Consider the following 25920-nt stretch of genomic DNA (forward strand, 5'->3'; position numbering starts at 1 on the left):
TCCTCCATTTGATTGGCTCTGAGCCCTTCACGTCATCATGACACTTTCTAACACTATCTCCATGGCTTGGAGTTTGCAGAGACCAATCAGTTCACTCCTTTTCATAGCAGCTTGATTTCAGTCTTCTCTTGTGCACTCCTGACTGGAGGATGTTATCGAATCCCAGTGACAGTGTGTCTTGGAATGGAAATGAGTTTAAAGGAAAATTCTCTGGCACAGCCAATTATTTTGAGTCAGGAATGCATTATTTCTAGCAACAGCTAAACTGCTGTACACATCCCTTTTACACTTATAATCATTAGGAACCTTTATTATCAGCTCTTCAAGATAATCACCTTAAACTTTCTAGCTCATGCAAGCAAGCAGAAAACATCCTTTTCAAAACTGAATTCTATTTTCTTGAACAGCTTCTTATGGCTAAGTACGTCCTGTCAATTCTAGCTCCTAACCATGCACACAAATGGTGAAGCGACATCATTCTCAGATAATGTGTTCTGGTTTTGTGAAGTGGTACCTTTTAAAATTTCATATTTTAAATGAAGTTTCGCAGTCAGAGTGCCATCTCTCTGCATTAGCCTAGATTTAAAAGATAAAGTTTTCACAAAGCATAGCTTACACACACACACACAAAAATAATAAAGGAAGCACTGTAGTATAGACTGCATACATACTTATCGTTAAGCATACCAAAGTAATACAAAGAGTTTCCAGCATGCAGTGATCTATGATTAAGCAATAATGTCGTGAAATTCAAATGCATCCTTTCCCCAGGCCATTCCTCTGTATTGCTGTAAAGATTAATTACAGTCTTCCTTTTTAAAACACAGTAACCAGGAGCCCAATGGCCACAACTAATTGCCAGTTTGATCCCTTGTCAAAACATATCAACGTGAACTGCAGTCTTCTCACACCTGATGCACTGTGGTTTTACTTTTGGCTTGTGTAACAGGGGAACTGGACATACCGTGGGGTGGGGGATCTACAGAACCTCCTCACAGCCCTCTGGCTTCAGCACCTCAGACAGCAGCACGATCCCGTCCACGAACACAGCCAATGGGCACTGGTGCTTCCCCATCAGAAGCTGAATTTACCTTCAGATGGCACAGTCAGTACAGGATCTACAATTTTCAGTGACTTCTCCAAAGAACTTCTCTTTAAAAGCATTCTTATTTTCTGTATTATGTAGGGGACAGGGAAAAAAATACAGCAGCACATCAAAACTTTGATCAGTTTCCAAAACTTCTGAGGATTCTTGTAAACTGGCCAGATATTGCAAGTGTGTTCTGTTTATTCGTAAATAGGAGTTCATACCAAACAACCTACCCAGTTTTACAAATTTCTTCTTCAGATTAGCTCTCATTTTCAAGTCAGATTTTATATTATCTAACAGTTAGTTTCTGGTTTGTTGTAAGAGAGCACTGATTCAGTTTATCTATGGATGCTTTCCAAGCAGATTATATGTGGGTTCTAATTTAATTGCTTTTCGACTTCAGCAATCAAGAGTCTCAACATTTGTACTGTCTTTTAACACTGATGAAATTACATGTGAGTACACGCTGACTTATCTTGATGTCACCACATTAAATTAGAGCTGACGTGACAGTCATAAGTCCACAATCAATTTTCCATTCTATCTTTTGATTTTAGTGGTATGTTTGATTAGCCTCTTTTAATCTGAATTCTGAATTAAGATACCTTTACGATAAGCTGTTGGTATAGTCTATTCCTTCACAGAAGCTTAAAGCTTAAGATGAATTCAAACAAACTGTATGTAGAAGTGATGACTCCTGCATTCTCTCTACTTATTTCTTTTCCCCTCCTCTACTTGGTGCACTATTTTCCTAGGACAAAGATCCTTTTCAATCTTCATCTAGATCTTTTCAGCTTCACAGCTGCAAATCTGGTATGTTGCTTCCGTTCCAGGCTTTACCCTACACCAAAAGCAAGAACAAAATTGAAGTTACTTATATACTTGTATACTGATACATATTTGCATCTTAGCGGGAAGGCTTTATTAAGGAAAAGGGACCGAATATCCTAACCTTTCAAATCAATGCTTTTCACAACACCCAGGAGATACCTTAGAAGATCTTTGGTTTGTGCTAATAATGTTGAAATGAGGGCACCCAAATCCCAAACTTGCTGTTTATTTATGGACTGAAGCATGCACTACTACTCATCTCCGCGCAGCCCAGTCCTTCATCTTCCAGAGAGCATCCACGGCCCACCCCACTGCATTCATCTCGTACCAATTCAGCCTTCAGACTATCACACAGTTATATTAGGTATCACAGGCATAATAGGTATTACAGCTGGAGCAGGCATTACCATAATACCAAATCCTTCTTAATCAGCACGTCTGTCTCAAAACTCTTAACATCCCTGCAGAGCAGCCTTGCCCAGACCGTGCCTCCGGTAGCAGACACCACACACCCCTTCAAATGGGGACATGAGGCAGGCTGCAGCAATTTCAGGTGGTATGAAGGAGGGAATGAAGGCCCCAGGCTGCCCCCACACCTACCCCAGGCCCCTCACATTAACCTGGTGGCACCACGGGGGCACTACCTGGCTTCACACCCTGCAGCTGCTGCCTCTGCCAGGGCTGGCAGCCAGCACAGCCCTTCTTCTCCTCCCTGCAACCGTCCCGGGGCCCTTTGTGGAGAAGATGCCAACCACCTCAAGGAAATTAATTTACCACCTCAGGGTGATCCGCTCCCTCAGGGTGATACGCAGCCACCTCAGGGCAATCTGCCACCTCAGGGTGATCGATCTGCTCCCTCAGGGTGATCTGCCACCTCTGGGTGATCAATCCACCACCTCAGAGTGTTCTGCTCCTTCAGGGTGATCTGCAGCCACCTCAGGGCGATCCGCTACCTCAGGACGATCGATCCGCTCCCTCAAGGCGATCCAGTCCCTCAGGGAGATCTGCCGCCACCTCAGGGTGATCCACTCCCTCGGGGTGATCGATCTGCCCCCTCAGGGTGATCCACCACCACCTCAGGGCAATTGATTCACCACCTCAGGGCGATCCACTCCCTCAGGGTGATTGATCTGCTCCCTCAGGGCAATCAGCTCCCTCAGGGCGACTGATGTGCCACCTAAGGGCGATCTGCTCCCTCAGGGTGATCGATCCGCTCCCTCGGGGTGACAGATCTGCTCCCTTAGAGCGATCGATCAACTCCCTCAGGGAGATCAGCTCCCTCAGGGCGATCGATCCGCCCCTTCAGGGTGATCTGCTCCCTCAGGGCGATTGATCTGCCACCTCAGGGTGATCTGCTCCCTCAGGGTGATCGATCCACTCCCTCGGGGTGACGTGCTCCTTAAGGGCGATTGATCTGCTCCCTCAGAGCGATCGATCCACTCCCTCAGGGACATCAGCTCCCTCATGGCAATCAATCCACCCCTTCACGCCACCCAACCCCTCAGGGCGCCCTCCCCTCTCCCTCACGACTTCTCCCCCCCCCTCAGCGCTCTCCCCCCCCACCCCCCACCCCGCCCCCTTCACCCCGCCCCCCCCACCTCCACTCGAGGGCCCATTGGCCGTCACCTCCATCAATCACCACCCCGTCCCCACCCCCCTTCCCCCCCCCCTCACCTCCCCCATTCCCTTTGGCGCCAACCTCCCCTTACCCCCCCTCCCTCCCCCATTCCCCCCCCTCCCTCCAGGCGCCGCGCGCCCCCTCAGGCTGCAGCCCCGCCCCCCTCCCTCCCTCCCCGGGTGCGCGCGCTCCGCGTCCCCGTTGCCCCCCCCCCCCTCCCCTCCCCTCACGGGGCGGGGCGGGGCGTCGGGGCCGCGCGCTGCGCGTCACCGCTTCAGGGCCAGGCCTTGGCGCGCGGCGGCGGCGGCAGCGGCCGCTCGGCTCCGTTTTGGGCTCCCGCTCGGCTCCTCCCCGCGTTCCCCCCCACCTCAAGGCTCCCCTCAGGGTTCCCCCTTCTCCGTCTCCGTCCCCTCGTCGGGTTCGGTTCGCCCCCGGGGCCTTCCGTTGGGCGGCGGGAGCGAGCGCGGCCTGGTGCGCGCGGCGGAGCCCGCCGCTGGCGTAGCGCCGGGGCCCGGGCTGCGTGAGGTGAGGCCGGGCTGAGGTGAGGTGAGAGAGGAGGGAGAAGGGGGGGAAGGGGGAAGAAGCGCCGCTTCTCCTCTTCCTCCTCTTCCTCCTCGCCGCCACCACCGCCGCCGCCATGAGCGTGGAGGCGTACGGCCCCAGCTCGCAGACCCTCACCTTCCTGGACACCGAGGAGGCCGAGCTGCTCGGCGCCGACACTCAAGGCTCCGAGTTCGAGTTTACCGACTTCACCCTCCCCAGTCAGACCCAGACACCGCCAGGGCCCGGTCAGGCAGGGCCGGGACAAGGCCAAGGCCCCCCCGGAGCGGCCCAAGGCCCGCCAGGCCCCATCGAGGCGCAGGTGAGTACCGAGGGGGGGGGGGGGACACACAACGCGGGGGGGCGGCTCCGGTACCGGGGAGGAGATGGGGGGGGGGGGGGGGTCCGGAAGGGGCGGGCGGGGCCGCCGAGGGGAAGCCCTGGGCGGCCCCCGGGGCTCGGAGCTCGGCCCCCGGCCGGGGAAGAAGAAGGGGAAGCGGCCCCTGGAGGCCGGGCCTGGCACCGAGCGCCGCTCTCCGGGGCGGAGGAGGGAGCTCCGGGCCTCCTGACAGCCGGGCGGCGCCCGCCGGTGCGGTGCCGAAGGCTCCTGGTTGGGAGGGGAGGGGAGGGGGGGGGGGGGTTGGCGATTTCGGTTTCTTTTCCTCTTTAAAATCCCATCCGAGGCAGCGTTCTGTTGCTGGAAGTTGGATGCTGCGAGGACTCAGCGCTGCTCCGTTTAAAAATCGCCTTTCTTCTCGACTCCAGCCACCGTGCGCTTTTAATTAATTAATTAATTATTACTATTTTTTTTTTCCTTCCTACGTTGCCACCTTTGCTGCGGTATAGTTGCTAGGCTGGTTTGTTTTGGGTTTGTATGGGAGTGACAGCTGATACGGCCTCACACTCGTGCTCAGAGGTCCGGTTCCTCGTCGCTTAAAAGTGTTTTTTTTCACGTAGTCTGATGGTGGCTGTGTTTATGTTTTACCAATTTAGAAACGAAAGAAAAGAGGCAGCTAGGGCTATACACGTACAAGCCAAGAAGTGTTGTAAATAAAAATACTGCTCCTTGCTGTCCTACAACTTGACTCTATGAAGAAAAAAAAGAGTTCAAAAAATAAAGTCAAACTGATCTGCCTTTAAAGATTATAGAATACGTTGTGAAGTTTACATCTTACACCTATCTAAATATAGTCCTGGTATTAACAATTAAATGTTTGTAAATTATCCATGTTCCAGGGCGTGAGTTTAGAAGAGTTGAAGTGCTGTAGGTAAAAGTTGTTAATCCTGAACCAAAAATACTCAGAGTGGATTTAATTTTTTTTCCCTTTTCCTTGCAAAAACTGATGTACTGGGGTCTGTAAATGACACAGAAATGAGCAAACGTGAAGCAGGTCAGCGTGCCCAGGCAGTGAAAACCTACAGGTGTGCAGGGCAAGGCTGAAGGTGGAATTATCCTTGCCTAGCCTTATCCCAGGACACGCTGAATGACTTTGTTAACACTTGCAAATGCTCAGCGTTCAGCCTGGTCACAGCTTCTAGGTTAGTGTTTATAAAGTGGAGTTAGAGATGAGACCCCGGGGGCTGTTTGTTTTATTTTGTGTTTACTTCTAGTACTAGAATCTGGGTTTGGCAAAGCAAGCCTTTTTAACCCCCTTTTGAGCACTGAAATATCAAAATTATTAAATAGGAAAATGTGTTTGTGTGTAGTCAGTGTTTGTGTATGGTTAATTGATTTTAAAAAATAGTTTAAATAAATCTTTGTGTTTTTAAAGCCTTAATGGCCGTGATCATTCCAGAACTCTCAGTAGAGTATATCTGGCCAGAAGAGGAAGAAAAACTACTCCAAAATAAGCTTTGCAAGCTAAAAGACTAGACCAGTGGATTAATTTGTCTTTTTTTGTCTAAACATGTTTGAAAAGCCTTTGAAGTAAAAGAAGAAAAAAAATCTGGAGAGCACATTCAGGTGCTAGTATGTCTGTAACTGTCTGTCCTGGCAGGCAGGAAGAAGTTTTTTTTTTTTTTTTTTTTTTTTGTGCTTTTAGGTTTGTGTGTGAACTCTTGGGGTTGTCTTGTTGGTCCTTTTCCCCTCTGGACACGTGGGGGGACGCCTGTTTCAGCAGACCCCTTGGAAGCGTGCTGAGCGGGGTGTGCTCCCGCACCAAAGTTCAGCAAACCCCAGCTCCTGTGCTCTGTTCAGACTTGTGCCTTTCAATGGTCTCATCAGCGATAAGATCAGAAACGGAGCACGTTTAAAGATCTGGGGGGGGCTGGCTTTGCTGCCTTGAACAATAATGTAAGCTTATTATGTTTTTTTGGCAGGGCACCTACAAAATACGTTACTTCTAAGGCCCCGAAACTTAAACTAAGCATGCATTGTTGCTTCGTTTAAATTTGTCACTGCGATTATAAAAAAAAAAAAAAAAAGCTTGTATAAATATTTTTATCTCATGTTGATAAAAACCAGAGGTATAGCATTTTACTCTTTCACTTTGGCACCTTTTTAGTGTCCTCATACTTAGAAAGATCAGTTGGGCAAGACAAAGCACAGAACTTCAGAAAATGTGGTTGATTTAGCTGTGCTACAGGAGCTTCCTATCCCAGTGTCCATTTGGTAGCTTTAGAGGATGTTACTGCAGGCAGTGAGAGGTTAGCAAAGAAGCAAGTGACTGTTTTCTCCTCAGAAAACTAAACTTCCCTTGTTAACGAGTAATTAAAACAAACCACAAGCTGCCTTGTCTACTCATTTCAAGATAAATTCTGATTTCTGCCTTATTTCTTTGCTCTCCCAGCAAGGGCTTGGTAAGGTGCTAGGAAGCTGCCACGTGCTCATGCGTTGTTGATGGGAGCAGCACCTGGCGTTCATGTGTGCAGAGCTGAGCCAGTGGCTGACGGAGGCGGGGGCAGGATTTAGTTGTCAGTTCCACCAAAGCCTTTTTATCTCCGTGGAACAACTTCCTCCTTGTTGCTCGGGTCCCCACCAGGACACGCAGCGTATCCTTCGCCATCCCGAGGGTGAATGGTGTCAGTAATGCGCACTTCCTTATTTTGAAAGAGATCAAATAAGTATAATAGGTGCTAATAAGGCGCAGTAAATATTCTCTAGCTTTAATGTAGCTACAAACAATCGTCAGTTGGCTATCTATGCAAATCCCAAAGTGTGTTTTTTCTAAAGCACGAGAAAAAAAACTGCCTTGAACTGGGACAGCGTGCCTGGGTGTCCTGCGGTTACTGCGCTGCGCTGGAGTGCGTTGTCACGACTGATTGGGCTCTTGTAACAGGAGTCCAGAACGCCTGCATAACTCTCATGGTTCTCACTACAGCCTGACTTACCCTGCTTTAAAGTAGGGTTGTGCTGCGTGGCTCCAGCTGTGTTCACCTGTTGGCCCTGGGCTGCTGTATGGTAGCCACAGGCACCGCGAGGAGCAGCAGCGATGCTCCTGAAACGCTGCTGCCACCGCTCCGGGGGCTCAGGGACGTGGGAGTAAAAGTTGCTGCATAAATTGTGCCACCCGAGTTCCTGTTCTGCAGCTCGGTTCCCTGGACCTTCACTGTTGCCTCCTGACCGGTATGTTAGAGGCCAAAAGGAGCCTTTCAGAGGCTGAAAAGGAGCCAAGGAGGGCCGAGCAACTTGGCGGTCGTTTGAGAGCGCTGAAGTTTGCAGCTCGCTGGATGTAGCTGTTAAAGGTGCTGTGCCAGAAGTTTCAGTCAACGCGTTTAAAATAGAGAAGCCCCCCCCCGCCCTTATACAACAGCCGACGGTGCCAGATTTTTAATAATATGCACATAGGCTAACGTGGCAGTGGGTTTTAGAACAATAGTTGAGTCACTTCCTCGTCGTGTGCCTGCCAAGGCCTCATCCTGGGCAGCTGGATGCTCCGGAGGGTACAAGCAGTCACCTGTGTGGAAGGACAGGTGGCTTGTAGGTGCTGTAGTTGCTCGTGTTCCTGCCTTTGGAAAGAAAGCTGTACAATTATGTTGCCTGCTCAGCAATCCAAGTTTTAAAAGAGCTTCTGAAAAACTGATTGTTTGTCAACGAATGTGTGTAACGCTGTGTTAGGGCTCTTCAGAAGAGACTGGCAGAAGGTGCACCTGGGAGTGCCTGGTGTTTGTGCTTCCAATTAATTCAGGTGAACTTGTGGCTTTGGAATACCACCTATGCCTTGACCAGTTAATAAGCTATGGTCATATTTTGTATAGTGACACCATTTAAACTGGATATTTATCTTGAAACAGCTGTGAAGGTGTTCAGGTTCATCATACTAATGAGCTGTTGTATGCTACTGCAGTTTTTTATTCCTACTCCTCATGCTTCTTTTGCACGTGCTACTGAGTGTACATCCTGGCTGATTCGTTAGATTTCCCCAAGCCAATTCTTGGAGGTAATATCAATAAAACATTGAACTGTTTAGGCAGCGTAAACACACCTTGCTTCTTTTTAAGATAACAACATAAAGATTGTGGTGCTGAGTCCAGTCCCTTACTGCTGAAGGTGAATGCGAAGCACTGCACACTTAATTTTAAAATTAACTCTAGTAATTGTTTGCTAAATTTTAATTTAGAGTACTGAAACTAGTTTGTGTGGAACCTGGATGAGACTTCCAGCGAAGCAGGCTTGTTCTGGCTTGCTAGCTTAAATGCTAAGGCAACTACTTTAAAAATATTTTAATAAAGATTAGAGCACTTCTCATTTGGACAGCTTTCTTATCTCCTATCAGATATTCATAACTGTGCTCTGACAACTTGCACCAGAAGTCGAAGTGCTAAAGATTTACTAAAATACTATATTGATAAAGAAGTGCCATGAGTGACACCAGTTGACACTATACGAAATAAGTTATTTAAATATTTGTCAAAAACAGCTGGATTTTTATGTATCCGACAGTTTTGGTCTGGTGGGGAAACTCCCTCAGCATTCATTCAAAATGTTTAGTTAATATTGTGCTGATTGTTGTAGTTGCTGGGGTTACTTTTCCATCTTTTTTGCACTCAAAGTTAACGTGGATTAAAAGGTGCACTCATCTCTTCTCAGGTTTTAATGAGATCTTGCTCTACAAGTCAAGAATCAAGTGACTGAGTCAACAGAGCTTTGGGGGGTGAGGGCTTTGGCCATCTTGGGGGTTCCTGACAGCAACACGTTAAGTTCCCTGTGGCTGTTGGTCTGCTGAGACAGCAGACGAATTAAATGAGAACACCTGCGAGTCCCAAGGGGCCACGGCTGCTTTAGTCATGCTAAAATCTGTTTTGTGACGTTCACACTTTTTGATTGCTCCTTCCTGGTGGTAACAGCACTGTACTCGGTATTGCCAGAAAGGTGTTTATTTTTAACATGGTGTGTAAAATGTGCTGACACAGCACCAAATGCTTCAGAACTTCATGGTTCTGGCAGTTAGTCCATCAGCAGTGGAAAGAGCACACCTGTTCTGGTGTGCTGTATTAGCACACGATCTCTCAAGTGTGGTTTTAGGAAAACTTGGGCTGCATTCATAGTTTTAATGGAATTTTGTGGGTTTCTTGGTTAACTTATGTAGAGAGACATTTTTTTAAAGGACGTTTTTTGGTGGCTGAAATAAGTTCCAAGTAATACAATAGTGATTTTCATACCTGAAGTGTTGTTATGCAGGTATGTTTGATTCTGTATGTAATGTATGAAATTCTGCATTGTGTAGGACTGTAGGGAAAAATGTAATCTGAAGCAAAACTCTTTCCTTGAATTACTAACTTTTCCTACTCATCAGTTGTCGTTTAAATAAACCTGTAAAGTAGGAGCTAATGAAGGAAGTATTGATTATATAAAGCCGTATGTATTTCTAGCTCGTACTAGCTTTTTTCTTTCCTTCAGAATTTCTCCTAAATTAGAAACAAGTCTTTTCTTAGAGGAGTAGGAATTGCCATTCTTGGCTTTGTTCTGGAGTATGTTTTGATTATGTAACTTAAACACTGACCTTGTCTTTCAGGTTAATGGACCCGATGGCATTCTGCAGAATGGAGCAGTAGATGATAATGTAGCTAAAACCAGCCAGCTTCTGGCAGAGCTGAACTTTGAAGAAGATGAAGAAGATACCTATTACACAAAGGATCTTCCTGTGCATGCTTGCAGGTAAGAGCTGATCTTTGCCCCAGACTTATTATTTCCAGACGGCAGGAGCACGTGGAGTGAAAGGTGTATGCTTAGAGGATTTGGGGACTTTGAGAGCAATTCCCTTGGAGACAGATAGGTACTGGTAGGAAAATAGTGCCCTCTGGTGAGCTCGTGTGCTCTGACAGCTGCCACTTCCAGTAGGTCTTTGACCTCTCTCAGGGAATACAAAGCAAAACAGTCTAGGAATGATAATGATGGGAAGAGTTAAAATGCTTGTGGCTCAGAACAGAAATTTAACTCATGTTTGGCACTTCTACCAACTCTTGTGTTTCCTGACTTTCATTTCTCCTTACTTTGCATGCTACTAGATAGATTAAATCTTGTATTTGTGTTTTCTTATAAGCAATTTCCCAATCACTTCCTCTCCTCGTTTTAATTCCAGTTACTGTGGTATCCATGACCCTGCCTGTGTGGTTTACTGCAACACCAGCAAGAAGTGGTTCTGCAATGGGCGTGGAAATACATCTGGCAGGTAAGTGACTGAATGATGGAGGTGATATTGACAATCTTGCTTTAAAGTGTTTGTTTTGAAGTGGCATAATGGGTGTGACTTCTGTTTTTGTGATAATTGAACTCTGTGACTTGAATGTGAATCTCCAACCTCCTCTAGCTTTTCTTTTGAGCATACAGCTAGATCTCAGCAAAACTTGAATTACTTCTGTGGCATGAGCTTGTTGCTTCTTCCCCCACATCCTGTGTTCTTGCAAAGCAGTATAATTGATGTTTTTGACCTGTGGAGCTTCAGGAAGCTGCTTCCAATCATTAATAACATAAAAAACAAAAAAACAAAAAAACTTCACACATTATCTATTCTTTCATGTTCACTTTAAAGTATTCATGCATTGAGAAACCATTGACATTGTTAATGTTCATCTTTGCCAGGATCAAAAGAGCAAGGTCTTACTAATGTATGCCAAAACATGAATAGATTTTGTTTATCTTTTAATAATGATGGTGTTGCTACGTTACGTAGAGTTAGGGCTAAATCTGGCTTTCCTATTAACTGCATATAAATGTATGTCTTCTCTGGTTGCAGCCACATTGTGAATCATCTTGTGAGAGCGAAGTGCAAAGAGGTGACTCTCCATAAAGACGGACCTCTAGGAGAGACTGTCTTGGAATGTTATAACTGCGGATGTCGTAATGTGTTTCTCCTTGGCTTTATTCCAGCTAAGGCAGACTCTGTGGTTGTTTTGCTGTGCAGGTGAGAGAATGCCTTTATTGGCGTGTTTACATCAAGTCTATTGCATAATGTTATTTCTAAATGGCAATGCTTGCCTTTCACTTTCTACCTAAATATGTTTTATACTCTATTTTGCCACCACTTTTTCTTTACTGCATTATTTATTTGTATACATTTCATTAATTCTAGACACTCATCTAAAGAAACTTCTTTTTCTTTGTGCTGGGCAAATATATTCATTCTATAGAAAAGTTCTTCCGTTAAGGGCTGTCTCACTTGCAAGAATTCAGGTGTTTTTCCCCTGTGTTAAGCTGTTTTCAGCTCTGGAGAAGTAACAGATCAGGAAATGACTCTGGAGCCCTAGTGGAGTAATGGTGGAATTGCAGAACAAATTTTTCTGTCAGGTCATAGAATAATTTGAAGATGAGAGTAAATTGGAAGCTGTTCTTTGACAGGACATATCAGAAAGCATGGCCTTCTCTGTATGGATTTTTATTAAATGCTGTCACTTGCCATGCATTTGACAGTAGGAGGTGTGTTCTTACAGAACAGGTTCTCCCATTTGTTTAAATAACAGATGGAAGTAATCCCAGGTGTTTTCTGATAAGTATGTGCATAATATTAATGGACTTTCCAAGTGTGTCATATTAATTATTTTAGATGCTGAAATTTTCAGTTCTAGAAATGCATAAGAAATTCTACTTACGTTACCTTGTGTCCCTAATGTTGAAATAGCAAATACAGGAACTAATGAAATAGATCATCAGGCTAATGTTGGTTTTTTCGTAACTGAGACACCAGAGTTGCTGTAGGAACAAGACAAACATGTTCTTATCCTTCATGTGGTAGATTTTCTTACACTTGTCTAACTTAATAATTTTCTTCAATGTTTTGGTTGTGCAGGCAGCCATGTGCGAGTCAGAGCAGTTTAAAGGATATTAATTGGGACAGTTCACAGTGGCAGCCTCTTATCCAAGATCGCTGTTTCCTTTCGTGGCTGGTGAAGATTCCATCTGAGCAGGAACAGTTGAGAGCACGTCAGATTACAGCTCAGCAGATTAACAAACTGGAAGAACTTTGGAAGGTACGTGCTGCTTTTCAAATACCAATTATGTTTCACCAAGTCCTAGTTTTGTGCCTTACAAAGTAGGGATAAGACTGTTTCAGCAACGGTGTGAGGCAGGGAATGTACACAAGGTTCAAACCTTTCAGTTTTCACAAGCAGCACAACTGGAAATTGATCAGAGGATTTAGGAGATTAAAGGAGGAAAGTTTCATCCCAAGGTTCTCTTGTTATGTCACGTTCAACTGTCAGGCAATGTGGAAAAGCGACTTTAATTTCACCATATCAAGTCTTTCACTTGTTTCGGCTTTAATGACTAGCTAAGACTAGTTAGTTGACAACTGGTAGACAGTTACTGTTTTTTTTTTTTTTTTTTCAAAACTTTTTCTGTACATCTGTTAATGCAGATCAAACTTGACTGGATGCAGGTGAGCATGGCATAATGTCTTGGTAGTTTTAACAGGTTGTTATGCCTTCATAACTTTCTGTAGCAGTAAAATGCAGGACTATAGCTCTTTGTGAGTGAGATTTGTTTCAAAGTTTTAAGCACAAACATTTGTATGTTCAATTCTAGGAAAATCCATCTGCAACTCTTGAGGACTTAGAAAAGCCTGGTGTTGATGAAGAGCCACAGCATGTCCTACTCAGATATGAAGATGCTTATCAATACCAGAATATATTTGGTCCTCTAGTCAAGCTCGAGGCTGACTATGACAAGAAGCTCAAAGAGTCGCAGGTAATATGCTTGAAATACACCTGTTTGAGGGCAAATTCTGACTAGATCTCTGCTATCAAATATCTAGTCGCTATTAATAGAAAAGAGACTTGAGTGAAATAAGTGTCTTTGTCAGGGAAGGGAAAGGAGAAAACTCAGAGGTTTTAAAGACGTTTGAAACACTTAAACTTCATCTCTTCTGCATTCAAAGTTTGTCTTCTGCAGAATCATATTTTTCTATCTTAGAACTGATACTTGGTACCTTCTGTTATGTTATCATAACATGCAGTTACCTTTCTGTCAGTCAGTTTCCAGTCAAACTTGTTTTATACTGGGGACATGTAAGCACTTCATGAGGGGTTTTTGTTTTAAAAAGAGTAACACAAGTGGTGATTGATTTACTATTAACTACATAAGTCTTTTATCAAACAATTAACTTCTCCAGAAGGTGTTATCTGAGTCTGTAAGAGTAAATATGTATACTTGGTTCTGTGACATTAGAACATCACGTTTTGTATTTCTCTATTATTTTTAAGTATTGGGACAGTAAGGATTGCAGTAGCTGGTGAACAACTCTTTAAGAACATAATAACTCACCTTTTCTTTACTGTTAGACCCAAGATAACATCACAGTCAGATGGGACCTGGGCTTGAACAAGAAAAGAATTGCTTATTTCACTTTGCCAAAGACTGATTCAGGTAATGACATCTTGACTGTGTGTTTTGTGTGTTTTTATGCTGGGTAAATAACATCAGTGTTTAAAGAGCTGTGATATGTGGCCTGGCATTTAAGATACTCCTGTAGGGTTTCTGTGTTGGAGGTGGTTGTTCGTTGGTGAATATTCTGAGAACATTTTTTTTTTTCCTTCCTTTGTAGATATGCGTCTAATGCAAGGAGATGAGATCTGCTTGAGGTATAAAGGAGACCTGGCCCCTTTGTGGAAAGGAATTGGTCATGTTATCAAAGTTCCTGATAGTATCCTTTACTTAACGTGCCTTTAGGGAGGCTTAATGGAAGGCTCAAGTCTCTCCAAGAAACCACTAAATCACATAAAAAAGTAATTTTGAAACTATTGCAATTTCGGTAGTGGGCATCTGATTTAAAAAAAAAAAAATCAAAATCGGGAAAAATAAAGTTCAAATTTTTGCTATAGATTACTACTTAACGAGGTTCTACAGATTATGGTGATGAGATAGCCATTGAGCTGAGGAGCAGCGTTGGAGCCCCTGTGGAAGTTACTCATAACTTCCAAGTGGATTTTGTATGGAAGTCTACTTCATTTGACAGGTATTGAGAAAGCACTTAAACTTGGCAGATAATGGAAACAGTAGGTGTATATTGTCAGTGTTTCTCATTTTGAACGTAAGGTTTGTTGCAAATACATCAAGAAAACTTTCAAACTAAGTAGGAAGAATTATCCTCACATAACATTTGGAATTTAAAAGAAAAACTGTTTTGCAGTTCAGCTTGTTAAACACTGTCGTGAAGTGCTCTCTGTTTTAATTGCTCTCCTAAACTTTGGATCATTTTAAGTAGCTGAAATCTCAAGGCAATTGCATCAGCTGTGGCATCAGTAGACTTGAGACATGTCTGTACTGCATTTTATAAGATAGGAGTTTATTTTCCTGGAAGAGATGTACGAAGTACATCTTCTCTTCAGATTTTGCACCGAAGATCTCTGCTGCAAACTCTGTCAAAGGCTGGTTTCCCTGCAGATCTTTCTGGTTATATTTTGTACTACACATGTTAGGAGAAAAAAAATCTGTGTTCTCGGAATCTAATTTTTGCCTCTTAATTCTGTTAGTAAATTCTTTGCATTGTCTTCTTTTTCCAGGGTATTTTAAATCTGCCATCAGGCTGAAATAACCTTTGTGTTGGACACTTGTAGATCGTTACGTATGAGGTCATACTGACTTTTTTTTCTGTCCTTCCCTCATTTCAGAATGCAGAGTGCTTTGAAAACATTTGCTGTGGATGAGACTTCAGTGTCAGGGTACATCTATCACAAACTGTTAGGCCATGAGGTAGAAGATGTAATTATTAAATGTCAGTTGCCAAAGCGCTTTACAGCACAAGGACTTCCTGATCTCAACCATTCTCAGGTAACATCGTCTCCATTTTTTACTACATGCAAAGAATATGACAAAGGATTTATGAATAAAGGTTGAATGATTTTATAGCTTCCTGTGCAAGGAATGCTAAATAGTCTTAAAATTCTATAGGTTTATGCTGTGAAGACTGTCCTGCAGCGTCCTCTGAGCCTTATTCAGGGTCCTCCTGGTACCGGAAAAACAGTGACATCAGCTACAATCGTCTATCATCTGGCTAGACAGGGCAATGGGTAAGAACTTCTCTCTAAATCTTTATGTATGAGGTTACGTCTTTAATGGTCTGAAGAATCAGATTGTATTTAAACATTAAGATCATTTTAAGATCACTGAACTGAAATGATTTTGTAGAACAGTATTGTTCTACAATAGAACAATTGTTCTATTGCTTATTTCAGAAGGTAATTTTTCAGTAGCTTATTTTTAGGGGACATGTATAGTAACAGTCATTTGTGTTGCAAGTCTACCAGGCAAAAGTTTATAGCTCACAAACTTCTTTTTTTTTTTTGCTTATTTTTTCAAGGCCTGTGTTAGTCTGTGCTCCGAGTAATATAGCTGTAGATCAGTTGACTGAGAAGATTCATCAAACTGGACTGAAGGTGGTTCGTCTGTGTGCTAAAAGTCGTGAGGCAATTGACTCTCCTGTGTCCTTCTTGGCATTGCATAACCAGATCAGAAACATGGATAGGTAAGGAATTGTTGGGGATAGAGGAGAAGAAACACCAAAAAAAGGCAAAAACAAAAAAACAAAAATCACAAGTTTAAGTGTTGTGAGGGACACAGTTGTTTAACTGTAACAGTGACTGTGCTTTTCTGATGTAATAACCTTTGGTTCTGAACATGTGTCATTTTTAATTTGAAAACAATTGTTTTGGTTTCTGTGGCAATATATAAAGGACTTCATTGTGAGCTGTTGTAGTACTGCAAGAAGTGTTACGTCAAAATCTAAAATGTTGCACTGTAATCCTAAATTGTTTTTAATTAGCCCATAAAGCAAAATTCCTGTTTTTGCAGCATGCCAGAGCTTCAGAAACTGCAGCAGCTTAAAGATGAAACTGGAGAACTGTCATCTGCTGATGAGAAGCGCTACCGTGCACTAAAACGAACAGCAGAACGTGAATTACTTATGGTAAAGTTCCATCAGATCTAGTAGTTCATACTTCTGCCTTTTCCCGCTGCAATTTTAGCTGCAATTTATTGGTGAAGACTAGAGTACAATTTAACTTGGGAGATTCCTGTTAAGTACCATTCCATGGGGAAGTATTATCTGTTGATATCCTACTTGATTAATTTAAGTTGTGTTTTTGTCTCAGAATGCAGATGTGATCTGTTGCACGTGTGTGGGAGCTGGTGATCCGAGGCTTGCAAAGATGCAGTTCCGCTCCATTCTGATTGATGAAAGCACCCAGGCTACTGAGCCAGAGTGCATGGTGCCAGTTGTCCTGGGAGCGAAACAGGTAGGAGCCCCTGGATTTCATTAAAGAAAATTGGTTTTATAAATAGGTGAAGACTACACTTACAGTTTAGGTGTGTAGGCTTACGAAATCCCTTCCTCTCAGGGAAGACTCTTGAATACTGTTGTCTGTAAGTGACTTTATATTGTGCTAGTTATATTAGTTACATCTATTTCTGTGGCACAATCTTTGTCTAGAACATATTGGTCTTGTTGAAACAATCTGGAGACTGAACAAGATCTTATTCTAAAATGATCAGTAGTATGGCTGAATAGCTAGCTGACACTAAAGGTTTATAAGCCTTAAATTAAATATGAATTTTATTACAAGTCAAACTGATTAATTCCAAATATATTTTAGAGACGGCTGTTTCTGTCACTTCTAGCTATTAGGCAGGTTTCAGAGAATATGAACTTAGAACGTTTTTGCCACTGATGACATTTTTCTTTTCCACAGCTTATCCTTGTAGGTGACCACTGCCAGCTTGGTCCTGTTGTGATGTGTAAAAAAGCTGCGAAGGCTGGCCTGTCTCAGTCTCTCTTCGAGAGGCTCGTGGTGCTGGGGATTCGCCCGATTCGCCTGCAAGTGCAGTACCGCATGCATCCTGCACTTAGTGCTTTTCCATCCAATATCTTCTACGAGGGTTCACTCCAGAATGGTGTTACTGCAGGTGAGTAAGAGTGGCACTCCTGCAGAGATTGTTTTCTCTTCAAGTCATTAAGGATCAAAGGAAAGACCATCTTTCATCTAGATGAGTTTTTAAACGCATTCCCTTAAAAAGGGAATTGCCACTGCACTTAAAGTTTTGAATCTTGAAGATGCTTTGATGTAAGAGTGTTTTTTGTAGTACAATAGTGCTAACTTTTTACTACTTTGGTACTTTTCAGCTGACCGTGTGAAAAAAGGATTTGATTTCCAGTGGCCGCAGCCAGATAAACCGATGTTTTTCTACGTTACGCAAGGACAGGAAGAAATTGCCAGCTCGGGCACCTCTTACTTAAACAGGTAAAAGTCAACACTGACTGACTTAAGAATACTTTGTCCTGGAGTATTTCAAGTGTAAGGGAGGTTATAAATGAGTTACAATTAATGAAGTCAAAGGGAAGTAGAATATATGGTTCCAAACCAAATATATAAGCGTTTCTCTATCTTACGGACTTTGTGGCAGAGACTTTGTAATATTTTACATTAACCAGAACTTCTGGTACCTTGCCACATAAATAAAGGCAAAACGCCCAAATAAAGGCTTATGTTTTAGGTGAATTTACTTGTTTCCATGGAAGCGGCACCTGTATTTTAAACTAGCCAGCCCATAGATCTCAAACATATCCCGGCACACAATACAGTACTCCAGTGCTATTGATTGTTGTATTCTGCACTCCTCCTCCTAAATTAACAGTTAACAGGAAGCAGCATTTTATTATGATTAAAATTGCTTGTGTGTTTTTTAATAACTGCTGTCATCAAAGATAGTGCAGGTTGGCTGAGTAGCCTGCCTTTTAGAGCTGATTTGCCCTAGGCTCCCTTTATAGTAAATGAATAGAGAAAGGCGGCTCCAGTGGGAGCATTTCAGATCTTAAGTGGGTTTGGATTGTTCTCCAGAGGTATATGTATTCCCTCACTGATAGTACGAGGAGCATGGGGCAATTGATGCCTAATGCAAGTGGGATGAATTTTGGCCAGGAAGTAAACTGACTGCATTTGCAACAGAAAATATTGGTCCAGTCCCCTTTCAGTGCCTGAATTCCAATAACTCCAGAAGCCGATGCCTAACTTGTAGATTTTGGAAGGGAGTAAGGTAGCACAAGAGAAGGTTGGAGAGATGGGAATTTAATTTTTTTTAACCTTTTTTCTGTATGTTACAACTCTTCAAACAGTGAGCTTAAAACGCTTTGTTTCTTTGGGTTGTATGCATTTGTTCGTGTGCCTGGAAGGAAAACCAGACCGACTTGTAAAAAATATCTGCTGTGATATTTTTAATCTCAGTCAGTTTCACGAACAGCATGTGCAAGACTACTGAACGCAGCAAGCCAGATTGTGCACAAACAAATGGCATAATAGTTGGCTGACAGGGACATTGGCATTAAAAACATTCTATATTTAAACCTTTAAGATAAAGGAACCGAAGGATCTGTTTGTACGGCAGGCTGGAACATTTTAATGATCTCAAAGTGCACATGTACATTTAACTCTGCTGAAAAGTTATGTTTCAGAATGGTGGCCTACCTGAGTTGTGCTGTTCCAGGAAGCCTGGTTGTGTAGTTCTGAGATATAAGTAGCCTTTCTAACAAAAGACTAGCATAGCATACATGTTCAAGATTTCTAAACCCATTAATTAAAAACAGTTAGACCTAGTGCCTTAATTTTCCTTAGATAAATTAATCCTTTTTTTTGTAGGACTGAAGCTGCCAATGTAGAGAAGATAACTACAAAGCTATTGAAAGCTGGAGCCAAACCAGATCAGATTGGAATTATTACTCCTTATGAAGGTCAACGATCCTATCTGGTGCAGTACATGCAGTTCAGTGGTTCCTTGCATACAAAACTCTACCAGGTATGGAGTCGTTACACAAACAAGGGAACCTTTGGATGCAGAAAAGTCAGATATTATGAAATCCTCATTTTTAGCCTGATTTCTTGGGCATCAATCTATTCTTTAGTAATTTCTGAGCATTTTAGTTGATCTTGGTTAAATTAGACCAAGGGAAAGTAGTTTAGCAGGCAGCAAATGCTGGTAAGTATCAGAGGAGCAGTTTGCCAGATGAAGGAGGAAGCCCTGTTAAGTTCTGTTGAAAGGAAAGCTTCAACGAGTCCATCCCTTGAGGACTTGTTGAGGCACAGAAGGGAAAGGTCATTGCTGCTTGAGCTGTGGAAAAGCTTTAGTCAATTTGTGTCTTAGATAAAAGCATCTCAAACCAAGAGACGTGCAGGAAACCAAGCTCCATAAATTCTGGTGGTCATACTATTTATTTGCTTAGGAATATGTCCTCCCATCAGTGCGCCTCATCTACCAAACACTAAAACTTGTTGCTACAAACAAGACAGTTGTATGTTTAATATGGTCTATTTTGCAATATTGAGAATTTGGGCAATGTTTTCACTGAAGGAAAACTCGGTGGAAATACTTCTGTTCCTGCCAGGAATGATCTGTCCCTCTTATTCAGGTTTCTTAATAGATGGGAGCAGCAGTGCTAATCTGGAGCTGTATTACTACGAGGTTTTGGAACAGGCAGATTCTGGCAACATACCTAGAAAAGGGATGCTTTCTGTAGTGCAAATGCCAGCTGGGGGGAAATACGAGAACTGTAAAGCTATAAAGCGTACAAACATAAAAAGTAATTTGCCCTAAACTTAAGACTGTCTGTTCTCTTTTAGGGAAACTATTTAGTGACCAGTGGAATTACCAAATCATCAACATGAGGAAAATAACATTTTTCCCCATACGATGGGAACTGTTAGTGTGCGGCCAACACATTTTGTAATACCTGTTGGTAGTACAACTGTTAGGCACTGTGCTTCTGTGATTTACGTGTTTTCCCCTGTTTCAGGAAGTAGAAATTGCGAGTGTGGATGCCTTCCAAGGAAGAGAGAAGGACTTTATTATCCTTTCTTGTGTGAGGGCCAACGAACACCAAGGAATAGGATTTCTGAATGACCCCAGGCGTCTTAATGTGGCTCTAACAAGAGCAAGGTAAAGTAACATTATAAAATACACAAAATTGGTCCAGACAGGCTAACAAAAGATCTGAGTTTCGTGGGTGGCAGGCCCGTTCCCCACCCCAACTGCTTAAAGGAAGCTGTGGATGATTCTCCCATTCTCTTAGAGCACTCTCAATTTAACAGGTTCCCATTTGGTATTGGTAGTCTGTAGAAACGAGCATGTTCTTCCCCTTCGTCTGCAGGACAGAAATCTTCCCTTCAACTGCTTCTTAGTCCTTCTCAGCAACCACTTTTACCATTTTGCTTTGCTTAAAACGGATTTGATTGCTGAGAATAGTTTGTGTGAAGTCAACGCTGCCTTGGTTGGCTTCCTTGGTGTCTGCAGAGTTCTAGAGCAGTGTTACGTGTTTGGTTGGTTGAGCACTTTGACATGTTTGGCAAGCCTGCAGAAGGAACCCTGTGATTATTGAGAAATTGACTGCAGCAATCTCCTTTCAAGTGTTTTGTCATACCACAGAAGTCTTCTGCTGTAAACAAAATGGTTACACCAGGGTCTCCTACGCTACCATCGTGGGCTTCTATAAGATGCCTTGATTTACATGGTTATGGCATGGCTAATCTTAGGTTATGGCTAATGTTAGTTTCTGTGCTTGTCTGCTGTTCTGTAGATATGGAGTAATTATTGTTGGGAACCCAAAAGCGCTCTCCAAACAACCACTTTGGAATCACCTGCTGAATTATTACAAGGAGCAGAAAGTTCTAGTGGAGGGACCACTGAATAACCTCCGGGAAAGCCTTATGCAGTTCAGCAAGCCCCGAAAACTCGTCAATACTATCAACCCAGTAAGTTTACCTCTCCTGTCCCTCAGATATCTGCAGCATGAAGCAATTGGGGATTGATTGATGAATTTTGGATGGAATGAAGAGTCACCTGCATACCCTCACACGCCAAAATCTTTCCATTTTTGTTGTGTTGTTAGTGGACTGTGGCCAAGTAAGGTGCAGTTTAAGTTGAACAGTTGTAGAAAAGGCCTTTTTGGTGTGTTTGTCTTTATTCTCTGCAAAATTTCATGTAGGGGTAACTTCTTAGGTGCGTGAAACATCAAATAATCCTTGTGTTTAGACATAGCAAGCTCATCAGGGAGGCGTTCTTGAAAGTTTTTAGGTACAGTGCTGCGAAGCTGAGAATTATCTTAGTTATTTAATATAAGTAGTTGTTTTGGGGAAGGGGGAAAAGAAGCTTGTCAGCCATCACAAAGACAGTGGTAGAAATAGATCAAGGGAAAACTTTTATCAGAACCTCAAAATAGACTTGAAAATTCATTGAATATTTCAGTTTTAAATAGGCTGTCTGTAAAGTCTTTTTTTTTCTAGTTGTCACCATGTGGTTGAAATAAAAGTTGGATGTTTTCCATGTATTAGAAATAGCTTTCCTCAGATAACATATACTCGATAAACACTGTGGAGTTTCTACTGAATTCTTACTCAAAATAACTTGCACAAGTTGCAGCGCGAAGTTGTCTGTGCAAAAGCTTTGTCTAACTGCTGTCATGCTTTCAGGGTGCCCGTTTCATGACTACTGCCATGTATGATGCACGTGAAGCTATTATTCCAGGATCTGTCTATGACCGGAGCAGTCAAGGTAAAGAAGCTGTCAAAATTAACACCCTTGCAGATTTTATAAATTAGTTCTTGACGTAAGGTATCTTACTTCAAACATGGAAGTGTTGGAAGAGCCACTACCAACCCATTCAGGATGCTTGAAATCATTCTGGCTTTTCCTCCCCTCCCCAGGGCGCCCATCCAACATGTACTTCCAAACCCACGACCAGATCGGGATGATTAGTGCCGGCCCCAGCCACGTCACTGCTATGAACATTCCTATCCCTTTCAACCTCGTGATGCCACCGATGCCACCACCGGGATACTTTGGCCAGGCTAACGGACCAGCTGCAGGTATGGGGGCAAGAATGAAATGGTGCAGAAGCCACGTTTTAGGTGTGAAGTGGGAGGATGTTTTCTGTCTCTCCTGTGAGAGTAGGTGATGTGATTTATTACTAAATCTCAGTTGTATTGATTTCTCTTCACTTAACTACATGGAGTACGTATGAAGTGTTGCCTCTTGTGAGTCATCAAGACTTTATAGAACAGTTAATTCTCACACACTTGTGTCTGTGAAACTTCTCACTCTTGGTTGGAATAATGCTTTTCCAGGACGTGGGGCGCCAAAAGGAAAGACTGGTCGTGGTGGGCGCCAGAAAAATCGTTTTGGGATTCCTGGAACTAGTCAGTCAAACCTTCCAAATAGTCAAGCGAGCCAAGATGTGGTGTCCCAGCCTTTCTCCCAGGGTCCACTGACTCAGGGGTATATCTCCATGAGTCAGCCATCACAGATGAGTCAGCCTGGGCTCTCCCAACCAGAATTATCACAGGTAAGCAGAATTTGATGCACAGTCTGCCCTTTCTCCTGGGTTTTATGTCAGTGGTGTGTGCGTATGTCCTTGTTTCCTAGAATTGAGGTAAGTGGGAGCTAAAACGTTTTCAATGAGTCAGTCATTGAAACCATTTCATACCCCTCCACTCGGTGGACTTGCTAAATACATTTGGGCAGAGGAATGAAGTGCTGCATGTATCAACTTCAGTGTGAGCCTTAACTTTGAACTGCTAGCTTGTTCAGCAGCTCGCTACTGCAAAGCTCTTTGTAGTAATTCTGCAGCAAAATGGGGTCAACTTTAAAAGCAAACCGAAAACCAAAAATCTCAGACTTCCTTTAATGTTGGCTGCCAGATATCCTGCTGTGTAAGGGAGCACTTGAGCTTGATGATGAGTTAGAGGCTTAACAAACACTCTCATTTTCAGGACAGTTACCTTGGTGATGAGTTTAAATCTCAGATTGACGTGGCGCTGTCACAGGACTCTACTTACCAGGGTGAACGCGCATATCAACATGGCGGAGTGACGGGACTGTCACAGTATTAGAGTGTAAGGCACTCGAGGTTCACTCCTCTGCTTCTTACTCCCTGATTTATGCTGATGAAAGCAGTGTTTGTCTTGTGGCATCTGTCATGCAACTGTCGTTTTGCTTTCTTGCTTTCAGGTTGAGGAAGAAGAGCTAAGCTTGTGTGGAGCTTAGTTCATCAGCATTTTATTCTGGGTAATAAAAAAAATAAAATAAAATGGATACCTGTTTTCCACTGCTAAAACTGAAGCACCACTGTGTGAGAGCAACAGGAGAAAGAAACCAACCAACGGAGAGGAGAGAGAGAGAAAGGAGCGCGCGCGAGAGAGCCCACTGCTAGCTCACTGAGACAAGGAGACTGACCGGAGAGGAGAGAGAGCACCGAAGGACTGGCTGGCGCCTCACTGGGAAGGCAACTCACCCTGAAATGAGTGGTCAGCTGAGTCCCTGCTCCCCCAGTCAACCAAGCTCGAGAGAAGGGCCTTAAGCAGGTTTCACTTCATTCCATACTTCTCTTTGCGAGCAGGGCATTACTTTTCAGAGCAGACGGGGAGAGGAAAACCCTCATCTCAGAGTTGTTCTCATTTTAAAGGGGTACTATATTTTAGCAGTAACTGTTTACATTTTAGAAGCAGAGTATCTGAGAGAGTTCCTGACTAAGTGACAGCAAGCCAAGCAGAAATCCAGCGGAACATAGCTGATGCTCAACTCTGAGATGGAGGTTTTGTTGTCCAACACTGGCTCTGAAATCCTAGTGTCATCGTGTCGCCCACATTCTGAACGGGTCTTTCGTGACAAGGTGGTTTTAAAGAGATGCTTTCAAAGGAGCACTGAATTTTTAGAAGTTTGTCTCTGAATATCTTAGTGGTGGACCTGGGAGATCCTTGTTCTGAGAAGCTTACAAAAAGTTTAAAACTAAATTAGAGCACCAACCTTGAGAACTTTCAGTGTGATTTAAAGTTGCAGCAATCAGCCTCTTCTTCCTACATTGGATAGCAGTTAGAGTGGAAGGAGCCTGCGCGCTCGAGCAGGAGGAGGGTTTCAAAGTGTTTTCTGTATGCTTTAATTGGCTACTGTCTGGACTCTACTCTGTGAAAAACAAGCCTTTCTGTAAGATGAACTTTGCGCTTGAAAGGGGATGGGTTCCTGTGCCCTTCGGCCCTGGAGGAAAAGATGCTAACAGGCCTGCTTTACTCGCTCCCTCAGATGTGGGGAAGAAGTAGTGGAAACTGGGGATTATATTGGTTCTGAAGTAAAGACTACAATGTTACCGAAGCAGGTTGGAAAAATGGACAAAGCAGGCAGTTGTTGGAAGGTGGCCTCTGATGGATGGGTATAATTAGAGATAATGGGTTAGGCTTTTGTGTGGCTTCTTCGGTGATTAATGCAGATATAGCTGAAAGATTCAGGTGTTGAAAAACAAACCCGGAGCCTATTTTTCAGGTAGCGCACGCGGCTGTGCCATCAGTGCTGGCTTGAGAAATAGCTGGAAGTCAAAACTGAAAACAGCACATAAGAGAAGCCATCCAATTTCTAAGTTGTACCCATGTCTTAAATAAGTCATATGGGAACACTGGGAGCATTTTATTTGTGTCTAAACCTTTTTAGAAACAGCGCAGAGAATTGAAATTCCTACAGACCCATTTTTATTGGATCCCTAAATTAGACTAACCTCTACCTCCTAATTGGCAAAGATCAGTAGAGTGTGATTCACTAACCTAGATGTTTTTAAAGTTTGAATTAAGTTAGCTTTATACTCAAAGGGCTCCAAGTGTTTCTAGTCTTTTTTTGGGGGAACTCAAAATACCTCTCATATGAATGTACTTAAATGATGTAAAACCCACTTTTTGTAACTGGGGGGGAAAGCCCTTTCATTACTGTCCTTTCTGTAGAGTGTTGACCCGCTTTCATAACCTGTATTTGCTGTAGTTTTTCAAGAGTGTCTCTCCCCCAGTACAGACCTGGTGTAGCATACCCACAAACCGTGAGTAGTGTGCACATAAAATGGAACAGGTGTTCAAAAATTTTTGTTCGGTCCTGCAGCGAACGTAGTTCGGGAACTGCAAAATAAACTAAACTTTCCAGAAACGAAAACCATTCTTTTCTCATAAAAAGCCTCCAGCGTTTAGACTTCTAAAATGTGAAAGAATGGAGACACAGGCCACCTTCCTTCCTTGTAAGATGGACTGTTTTATTTATTAACATTGCCGAAGGGCTTTTTAATTTTTTTTCCTTCTGTAGGCTGCGTAGTTGCATAGACTTTTCAGATAGGTTTAAGCTGTAACCCTCTGTGCAATGCAATCCATTGAGTAATGTAACCCCCTCCTCTCCCCTCACCCCATTTATTTCACTGATGAGAATGCCTGCCTCTGCTTTGTGCTGTTTTTTTCCTTTGTAGCAGTTATTCTGAGTTTTATAAATCCAGACATCAGTGCTAGCACGGTGTTACTCTTTTTTGATTTTGTCTCAGTTTGTTTTAAACCTGTTTGTCATCAATAAAATATTAATAAACAGCTCTTGCATTCAAGGTGGCCCCTAACTTTCAATGATGAAACCATG

At 43.1% G+C, this 25920-nt stretch overlaps 1 protein-coding gene across 2 annotated transcripts; it reads left to right on the plus strand.

Moving 5' to 3' along the window:
- Positions 1-3757: 3757 nt before the first annotated feature.
- Positions 3758-25888, plus strand: UPF1 (UPF1 RNA helicase and ATPase). Of its 2 annotated transcripts, none has more exons than XM_068661758.1 (24): positions 3758-4401; positions 10034-10176; positions 10601-10690; positions 11255-11422; positions 12305-12485; positions 13039-13200; positions 13794-13878; positions 14057-14155; positions 14350-14467; positions 15123-15282; positions 15403-15521; positions 15812-15976; positions 16303-16417; positions 16602-16745; positions 17199-17412; positions 17630-17747; positions 19140-19296; positions 20291-20433; positions 21071-21245; positions 21963-22044; positions 22197-22358; positions 22617-22834; positions 23262-23384; positions 23500-25888. In XM_068661758.1, exons 1-23 carry the CDS (start codon positions 4177-4179, stop codon positions 23379-23381), a joined length of 3363 nt encoding a protein of 1120 aa, XP_068517859.1. In that variant the 5' UTR covers positions 3758-4176; the 3' UTR covers positions 23382-23384; positions 23500-25888. The 2 variants fall into 2 exon arrangements, with proteins under 2 accessions (XP_068517859.1, XP_068517860.1); XM_068661759.1 differs by having other exon boundaries at positions 3759-4401; positions 14359-14467.
- The last annotated feature ends 32 nt before the right edge of the window (positions 25889-25920 follow it).

This window comes from Anas acuta, chromosome 26 (genome assembly GCF_963932015.1).
Source record: "Anas acuta chromosome 26, bAnaAcu1.1, whole genome shotgun sequence".
Lineage (NCBI taxonomy): Eukaryota > Metazoa > Chordata > Aves > Anseriformes > Anatidae > Anas > Anas acuta.

Coding starts and splice junctions, on each gene's coding strand:
- UPF1 (XM_068661758.1), top strand. CDS start 4,177: ATGAGCGTGGAGGCGTACGGCCCCAGCTCGCAGACCCTCACCTTCCTG. Junction 10,177..10,600: donor CTTCCTGTGCATGCTTGCAG/GTAAGAGCTGAT, acceptor TTTTAATTCCAG/TTACTGTGGTATCCATGACC. Junction 15,977..16,302: donor CAGATCAGAAACATGGATAG/GTAAGGAATTGT, acceptor CTGTTTTTGCAG/CATGCCAGAGCTTCAGAAAC.